Source organism: Suillus subaureus (genome assembly GCF_016647635.1).
Source record: "Suillus subaureus strain MN1 chromosome Unknown BJ212scaffold_581, whole genome shotgun sequence".
Classification (NCBI taxonomy): Eukaryota; Fungi; Basidiomycota; class Agaricomycetes; order Boletales; family Suillaceae; genus Suillus; species Suillus subaureus.
Window position 1 is genome coordinate 340 of NW_024539137.1, and position 9,348 is coordinate 9,687.

A 9,348-nucleotide genomic window follows, 5' to 3' on the forward strand; every position below is an offset into this window, starting at 1 on the left:
GTTCAGCACGGCTATCATGACCAGGTACTCATTCTAATAGCTGATGTTTGTCGTAGGCACCATACTGCTTGTTTCAAGTCGCGGTACGCCGTCTCCGCTTCCCTCTTGCTGTTTCCTCAGGTTCTGCCCGGAAAACAGTCTCCTCCTCCACGTCAGCAGTTGTATCGACCAGAAGCGAACCATCTGTAGCAATATAGTAGCCTGCAGGAACATATCTCTCGCTAGATGAAACATACTCCAATACGAGCCTTATCACTTTCTCCATGCTCGTCACCTGGTGCTACAGCCTCAGGCACGATACTGAGTCAGAAGCACCTCGATCTTCCCAGTATCATTGTTACGCGGGCTGAGTGCACTGCTACATTTCCAAACAAGCGGACGGACGGTGCGACAATACTGGCAGTACAGAGAGTTAGAAGGAAGTCGGACGGGGACAATGTCAGCGACTGACACGGATGTCCAAACCGTACAGTGCGTGCTGCACAGTATGGTTTGTCATCGATATAGTCTAAGCGAACTTGTTGCACATGTCAGAAGTACAGACATGGAACATGCAAACTTACATTACATCGTGACGAGTCACTCCGGATCCATAGATCTGGATGAAAATTTCCCAGACCCGGCGCGCCACTCACCCGCCTAAAGTACTCCGGCAATTTCAAATTCCTGTTGGCGTTCTTATAGGTGAACGCTTCAACCCCCAGCCCTAGATGTTGCTGGGCATCCTCCAGAGAAGTCAGAGTGGTTAGCAGAATGAACTGTGGCAGCTTCAAGCTGTATGTATCAATCGCATAACATATCTGACAACACATGCCAGTGACGCTCAACTCGGGACCTCAAGGCTCAGCGTTCAACGTTCAGCCCTCATCTCCGTCGAGTATGTGATAGAATCCTTATAATCGGCGCCCAAGAGTTGCGTTATGCCAGGTCACGCCGAATCGCCACGTTCATGTCTACTTCAAAAGGTATCGCATCGATACTGGGTCTGCTCAGGGAATCGGTCGCGGCATCGCTCTTCGGCTTGCACGGGATGGCTTTGACGTTGCTCTCAATGATTTACCCAACAAGGATGCCGAGCTGGAACTGGTAGCGACTGAAATCGAGAGCCTTGGGAGACAGTCTGCATCGTTCCTGCCGACGTGTCCGTCAACAAACAAGTCAAAGAGATGGTCGATGGTGCCGTTACAAAACTTGGTGGACTGGACGTCGTCAGTCGCTCTTCTCATTTCACTAGACGTGTTCCTCGAATGTTTATCGTATACAGATGGTGCTAATGCTGGAATAGTAACACTTGCCTCACTTGTATTATGTACGATCTGGGTCAAAGTCTACGATTGACATTTCTCATGTCCTCCACTAGCGACTGTAGAGTTATGGGATCATATCTTCTCAGTGAACGCCCGTGGAACTTATCTGTGTTATAAGTATGCTGCCATGCAGATGATTGAACAGGGACGCGGCGGTCGAATCATTGGTGCAAGCTCACTCGCGGGCAAAATGGGTGCGTCGTATAGATATGAATTTGCATGAGTATTTTTATCCAAATGACCAAATAGGCTTTCCCTATAACTCCTCGTATGCAGCGAGCAAATTTGCAATTCGAGGGTTAACTCAAGCTGCGGGCAATTGCTGAGATACTCGTATGGACAGCCTTTAATAAAGACCGCTTGACAGCTATTGAGCTCGGTCAATATGGCATTACTGTAAATGCATATGCTCCAGGCGCGATACAGACTCCTATATGTAAGGTCGAACCGATTTCCGATTTCCCAGCTAACTCTTGGTTAGCCAAGGCTATAATGGATGAGTCTGGGAACGTAGATTATGCACGATTTATCGACGATCCTTGTTCGAGGAAGTGGATGATGTCTATGAGCAGAGCACGATGGACATTCTTACTGAATACCTGCTTTCTTCACAATAAGGTACTTGAGAATGTTCCTATCAAGCACATTGGACAGTCTGAAGATATAGCTAGCATTGTAAGCTATCTCGCATCGAAGAAAGCGCATTTCATTACCGGTCAGTTCATGCCTTCATTGCGCCCGTCTTTTGCTTATGTAGCAGTATAATCCCGTATAATGCAAGAAGGTGATTAGGGGGAGAAGAGAAATCGAAAGAACTGCAATGCACACACAAATCCGTCATTTCAATACCCGAGAGCCCCACGCCACGGAGCGTGCGCAGTATTCGAGCAGGACAAGATTTCTTACTGGAAGTTTAGAAAGTTGACGCTGGTAAGCTGCACGCAGTTAGTTGTACTAGCTTAGAGTGTAAGTAAATTGAGTGTTGGAATTGCCACCTTGCGGTCGACATATCCAGGCATCTGTGGATAGGACATTGAAGGTCTGCGTGACAAATTTTCGCATGCGTAACGGGAGATGCACTTACTTAGCAGGAGGGGGTCCTTTTGCGATACACCTGTTGCTTGTATAGTTGATTCATGTGCAGGTATAGATATTACACGTATTATCTTATATATATGAGTGTCGCTTGTCCCAATCCTTGTCCGATTTAGCGCAGGGATAGTGTCAATCACGGACAAGTACTCACGAGTAACTACAGCGGCTCATGGGCTTTCACTGACCCACCAGATCTCTTTCATTTTCCAGACGAGCCAGAGTGCCAGAAAAGAGCCAACGATATACAATATTATCCGCATTTGTCTGACGCCGCCTGCGCCGGAGAGGCCGAATGCTTGCGCAGCTCGCCGAGAGGACTGAGACAAGGACGTTGAGAAACTAGAGAAAGCGTTTCCCTATATGCATATATTAATATTTCAAAGCGAAGAGGAGAATCATCAAGGTACTGTATCATCCAGAGTCAGATGTTGTCTTTCGGCATCGTCGTAAATGTCTGTGGTAACCTGGAAGACTGTTTAGAGATTTGTAGAAATTAGGGGGCATGAATCATACTCCACGAAGTGTGCGTATCTTCGAATGTAACTCATCTAGTCGCTGGTCATTCTGTGCTTCATAGGTATCTTCTGTAGTTCGTGACGAAGACATGGAAGGATTGTAAAGGAAAGCTAGCGTGGGAAACTGTACAACAATGCGTTTCTTCTCCAACACATTTGAACTTCGGGCGTACTCACAACATCTGTACATGATGCATCAAGGCAATACACTGTTACCTTCCCGCAGACATGGTCCACTAGTATTCTCCATGCGCACGAATCTTCGAGTCATTCAAACAAAATCTCGCCTTACAGGATGAAGTTGAGGCGGATTACCTTGATCAGGCTCTGCCGAACATGAATAGCCTGGTACTACTAAGATATTCTTTGTCTTGGTTTCAGCCGCACCTCAGTGCTCGTTCCAAAAAAAAAGAGAATTGAAAGATACAAAAAACCTTGCTCTGTAAGTGCACCCGTCATTGCCCCTTGTCACAAGACTGGATGACCAAACCTTTTGCAGATTCTGTGGTTGCATTGCGCTGCGCAAGTGATCTGTGGGTTCGTCTGGTCAGTTGGTCGTGTGATTATCATGTAGGTATATAATTTGTCGCATCTGCGACAAGCTACATCAAGACACCATCAACATGTCCATTTAAAAGGGTGTTGCTCTCATCACCGGTCCTGCTCAAGGCATTGGTCAGGGAATTGCGCTCCGTTGGACCAGAAGCTTTGATGTCGCTCTTAATGATGTCGCCACCGAATATCATCAGCTTATTTGCGATAGGATTTGAAACCTTGAGAGAAAGACGTTCATCGTCTCCGAGGAATATGCAAGTCAAGAAAATGGTTACCTCCGCTGTAGAACACACTTAGGAGGTTGTATGCTGTATGTCCACGGTCTCCATGAGTACAACTGGATTGACAGTATGCTGACTGCTATTCATCAGATGGTCGCAGTCCGTTCCTGTCAAGGTGTGTTTTTCCGCCGCCCTTCCTACCTATTGTCATGGGTTGCTTCAGCGAATGATGTCTGGAACCGGACAACCCATTTCATCTGCCTTAATTTTGTGACCAGTTGGGGGGTTTCAAGTACCGCCGCCGCGCATTGCGCCAGCAAGTTAGTCATTTGCGGTTTGACGTGGTTTGACGCAATCCGCCGGTAGGTACTCAATGTTCTGAATAGGGTTACCGTGACGAAGAGATTTCCAGCTCTCGAACTCGGCAAATACGGCATCACTGTGAATTTGCATGCACCAAGTCCGATGCGTGTGTCAGCATTGACACCAATGCATCGTGAATGGACGTCACGTACATCAAATGGGTCTCGTAGATCGTTCTGGAACATTGGCTTTGGATGAGACGGAGAAAAAACACCAGATCCACATTGCTCAAGTACGAGATTGTTCGTTGTATCGTATCTCATCATCGACGTAACACGTACAGATGACTGGAAGCCGAAAGCACAATAGTGTGCCGGAGCATATCACGGTATCGTAAGTTACCTTGCATAGAAAGAAGCACACTTCATTACTGGTAAATCCTTTGTCACGATAAATCGGGATGTAGCTCATTCAGTCCGATTTCACAGGACAATGCGTAGGAACTGTATTGATAAAACTAGATGCTTATTGAGCCTCCAGACCTCAATAGACGGAGGTGTTGTCCTTGTCGTAATTTTCCGTGTCATTCGATGATCCTATGAACAATCTCCCTGGTACGTGTTTGAGAAGTCACTTTTGGCTGAAAATCGTTAGTCCCTGTAGTTGCAAGCTCATGAGCAGAAGCCTGCTACACACGTTGATTGTGGGTGCACAACAGCAACTAGCCTATTTCCGAAGCAGGAATGACAAAGATTCTCGCAGGGTTTGGTAACTCGTCGTAATGGCAGAGTGATACCCATGAGATGCTTACGCCACATGGTACTACAGCCATTTTACGGCCAAAAACCTTCCAGACAAGGCTTCATCCATTACCGTCGGAGTCTCTGACCAACCTTTTGGTCATAACCTGCACCCCGGAACGGCTTGAAATCACCGGTAGCATATAGGTTACTACTCCGAAGCACACTTAATGGCACCGATGGAGCACAAGTTTCCGGACCATTCATGACACAGCCCACGCAAGCTAACGTCATAATCATTGTCATCGCGATTAACTTCTACGGCGAGGGATATTCCAAGAGTAGTTAGTGTCTTTTACCTGCAAGCGAGATGAAAGGAGCTATCATTCCTGTAGCATATATAATCCGACTGTACCACTTTCATCGATCTAGCAAGCCCATCACCTTCTACCATAACCATGTCGTCTCAAAAGGGGATCGCACTCATCACAGGATCTGCTCAGGGCATCGGTCGCAGTATCGCTCTGCGGCTTGCGAGGGATGGCTTCGACATTGCCTTGAACGACCTCCCTATGAAAAGTGACCAGCTCGCTGCCGTTGCCAGTGAAATCGAGGCATTGGGGCGCAAAGCGTGTATCGTGATCGCGGATGTGACAATCGAGGAGGAAGTCAAGAACATGATCAACGACACCGTAAAAGAGCTGAGCGGATTGGATGTGGTAGGACCCTGAGCTTTCATTCCTGGAAGCTTGCTTATAGTGTCTCCACAGATGGTCGCCAATGCTGGCATTCCAGGAGCCAACACCGTCTTGGCAAGTAAGCTCGGTGGTTGTGTTTGAGTGTGCGCTGCAATCTCATGACATCCGGTGTAGCCACTGTTGAAGACTGGGAGCGTACATTCACCGTTAACGCCCGCGGAGTCTTCTTGTGTTATAAACATGCCGCAGTACAGATGATATCTCAGGGTCGCGGCGGTAGGATCATTGGCGCAAGTTCAATCGCCGGCAAGATCGGTGACTGATATTTCGCGTTGAGTCGAACTCGAAGGGCTGATATGAACGCTGTCTGCAGGATTTCCATCAGCTGCTGCATACTGCGCTAGCAAGTTCGCTGTCCGCGGATTGACGCAGACGGCTGGTGAGCAGAAACGTCTTTGATTGTGAATGATCACTGAGTCTGGCCAAGCTCTTGAGCTTGGAAAATATAATATTACAGTCAACGCCTATGCGCCAGGTGTCATACAAACTCAGATACGTACGTTCCACGTGAACATAGTATGTAGTTTGAAGCTGATCACTTTCGTAAATTCAGTGGATAGCATTTCTGACCAATCAGGGAATATGAGCCTGGCAGATGAAGATTCGACGAATTACCTTGCTCAGGTTTGTTCGCTTCATGCTCACGTGCCTCTATACCGTTGGCTCACGCTGCGCAGCTAATCGGGAACCGGCCGATCAAACACAATGGCCAACCAGAGGATATTGCAAGCATTGTCGGTTATTTGGCATCAAAAGAGGCGCATTTCATTACAGGTGAGCTCTCATTTTGTTGTTCATTCCTTGCAGCTTGTTTGACACTGCAACAGGGCAATGCGTAAGTGCACAGTGCTGGCCACCTAACTTTCAAGGTATTCACTACACTGCAGATTTCTGTCGACGGAGGCATCGTTTTGTCTTAGCAAGTCAGACGTCTTCCAAACACAATGTACTAAAAGAAGGAACAAATGTATCTTTCAAGAAGTACTCGCTCGAGAAATACCGAACATGACGGGTCAGATTGACATCTGTAGTTCAAACCCAAGTCTAAGTATCACGTATCATACCAATTTCACACACTTCATTCTGTTCTAAAGTTCTGCTGATGTGCCGCAGTCACGTTAGTATTTTGCAAGTCCGCACGATGAGGAGATATGGGGCTACCTTACGCCGTGAAGACCGTCCCAGACCCTTCCCTCCTGTATGAATTTCCCACGCCCTGGGGGTATCGTAATTTATGTGGTAAGTACCAACAACAAACAAGCAATGAACGTTAATGAGCATGTATTGCCAAAAAACCATCCTAGGCATCGTACAAACGAGCGGATACAGTTTTGAGATCTTGAAAACAATCATTTGTGTTCCTATGAGCGCTGGTATTACTAATACTGCTGCAGAACCAATCTACCTCGGAAGCGATCAAGCAAACCAATGAAACTATCGCAAATGGAATCGGCTGCGGTGATGAGAACGTTGAAATGAGACAAGTTCCCATTGATCGCAGCTATTGAAACTGCATTCGAAGTTCATGAACCCTGTTCAGAGTGGCTCATGTGCGGAGAACGCGAAATAACACGGTTCTTTACTTGAAGTGTGCTGCGGGGGGGGCGAATTTTGATGGTCAGACGAGGGTTTAGTGTAGAAGGTACCGCATCTTGGCTATCACTCATCAGACAAACCTCACGGACGCTTACCAAGCGATACAGCGGATGTCGATTGTATATTGAGCGACAGGTGTCTGTTGGTTCAGAGTCAGAGATGAATGTCAATACTATGACACCGCTAGACACATGTAGTATAGCCAGATGATGTGACATGATAGACAATATCAAACGTTCATCAACCTCGTTGTCGATGGCGTCAGACTGGAAATTGGAGAGCTTCCAATTGGCCTCGACCAAGTCTCGATTGGCTCGATTATGCGTCTGTCATCACTTTCCACAATCTAAGATCATCTATATTTGATACAGTAATATACGTTTGATGCTCGAATTTTGAACCCAACAGGAACCGTTTTGATACCCCCTCCCCTTGCATTTCCCGAGTGGGTACCTCATGACGGCACCTGTAACGTGCAATACGCCGCCCATCTAAGAGGTTTGCTAAATTTAGCAATTTTCCCTTCATCAGAATATTATCTTTCGGGCGCTTCCCAAGGGCCAAAACGCTCAGTATACCAGGTTGTCTTAGTTCAACTAGACTGCTTTCGTGCAGCTCTCCCCGGCAGCCCTTGAACAGGGCGTTCCTTTGAAAAGGCATCCCTGCACCTGTTATCAATTTGTGGTCCGCATTTGTTTGTTTTCCCTTGGTTTATCTCATTTCAGCAGACACTTCAACTTGAACTGTATCATTGATTTGCCGTCGGAGGTAAATTCTAGAATCCTTGCTTAACTTGAAAACCTTAAAAGTCGGAGTGCAGAAGGGGGGGCCTTCGGCCTACTTTCCAGACATCACTCTAGGAGTGCTGGCGCCTGGATCTTCAAGTCAACCTCATGTACACTGCCCTGAGGGCCGCGTGTACCTCTCGGGTGAAGTTGCCTGTTTCTTCCTGTCCCTGCAAGGGAGGACTCTCTTGTGATCTGCAACCCTGCTGCAGGCTGTCAGTCTGGCTTTAATTACTCAGCGCGTTCACCCGAGAAGACCGTATTCGCTACGACATGGCTTCATACTCAGAAACTTTAGAATACCCTGCTGAGCGCAGCCGTTCCTTGACTAGCAGGCCTCACGTCCTCTGCGATTGGGCGAGCCAATATTACGACGCGTTCTTTCTCACGTGGAAGACAATGACCACCGACTCGATCGAAGCGCCCTGTCAAGAAAACTGACGGGTGGGCGCCGATCAGAGGATTGGTGAGCTGCAGATATCGTCATGTATGCTGATATATGATCATATATAGAAAAGGTTAGAGTTATATTGGCATGTCAAGTCGTGTAAAGCTATGTCTAACGTCGGAAATCCCAATCAACGTAAAAGCACCCTGGGGAGACCCACATCATAATTCTCTGATGCGATGACGTTGAAGGCTTGCAAGTGCGTTTTATCCCCTTTGGACCTTTATCTTTGCTGCTGTTTCTAGACGCCATGATAAGTGTATGTACTTCAAGTATTTCAAAAGGTATTTAATGTCCATAGATTATCTTGGGACTGTTCGATCGATATACACGATGTCTCAATCCAAAGGTGTCGCCCTCATAACCGGCTCAGCACAAGGAATCGGCCGTGCGATCGCAATCAGATTAGCCCAAGACGGCTTCGATTTAGCGCTCAATGATCTACCCGGAAAGAAAGAGGTACTGGAAGACTTCGCAGCCGAACTTCGGCGAGGCAGAGAATCAGAGGACTCCTACCGTCCTAGAACATGCATTGTGACTTACGATGTCAGCAAAGAAGACGAGGTGAAGAGCATGATTGATACTGTAACTGACGTTCTAGGGAGCTTGGATGTCGTGAGTAGCGATGCAGAATGCGTGATCGTTGGACTCATAGCATACTACCGCAGATGGTCGCGAATGCTGGAATTAGTGCCATGATAGATCTCTTAAGTGGTGCGTAGATCCATCGTGAACCAAACATGGCATACTCACTTTTCATGCAGAAACTCTAGAAGGCTGGGACGCATGATGAGAATCAATGCCACCTCTGCGTTCCTGTGCTATAAATACGCCGCAATCCAGATGGTAAAACAGGGACGTGGCGGACGCATCATCGGTGCCAGTTCCATGGTAGGAATACAAGGTAAGGGGTTGTCCCTGATTCGAGTGTGGCGCCTGAAAATACTACGTCTACTATGAAGCTACGTCCCCCTTGTTGTCGTACAGTGCAAGTAAATTTGCTGTTAGAGGCATAACGCAAGCAG

General features: G+C 47.3%; 3 protein-coding genes across 3 annotated transcripts; all 3 read right to left on the reverse strand.

Annotated features, from left to right (window-relative positions):
* Positions 1–2,065: 2,065 nt before the first annotated feature.
* Positions 2,066–3,038, reverse strand: BJ212DRAFT_1419193 (uncharacterized protein). Its single transcript, XM_041337603.1, has 3 exons — positions 2,916–3,038; positions 2,554–2,866; positions 2,066–2,504 (listed from the first exon to the last, which is right to left on the reverse strand). The coding sequence occupies exons 2-3, from the start codon at positions 2,571–2,573 to the stop codon at positions 2,267–2,269; spliced, it is 258 nt and encodes an 85-aa protein (XP_041184824.1). The 5' UTR covers positions 2,574–2,866; positions 2,916–3,038; the 3' UTR covers positions 2,066–2,266.
* BJ212DRAFT_1419199 (uncharacterized protein) lies at positions 2,404–3,038 on the reverse strand. The gene is made up of 3 exons (XM_041337604.1): positions 2,916–3,038; positions 2,810–2,866; positions 2,404–2,758 (listed from the first exon to the last, which is right to left on the reverse strand). Exons 1-3 carry the CDS (start codon positions 3,006–3,008, stop codon positions 2,570–2,572), a joined length of 339 nt encoding a protein of 112 aa, XP_041184825.1. The 5' UTR covers positions 3,009–3,038; the 3' UTR covers positions 2,404–2,569.
* A 3,466-nt stretch (positions 3,039–6,504) lies between these two features.
* BJ212DRAFT_900097 (uncharacterized protein) lies at positions 6,505–7,195 on the reverse strand. The gene is made up of 3 exons (XM_041344304.1): positions 7,186–7,195; positions 6,900–7,087; positions 6,505–6,832 (listed from the first exon to the last, which is right to left on the reverse strand). Exons 2-3 carry the CDS (start codon positions 6,984–6,986, stop codon positions 6,608–6,610), a joined length of 312 nt encoding a protein of 103 aa, XP_041184826.1. The 5' UTR covers positions 6,987–7,087; positions 7,186–7,195; the 3' UTR covers positions 6,505–6,607.
* Positions 7,196–9,348: the final 2,153 nt, after the last annotated feature.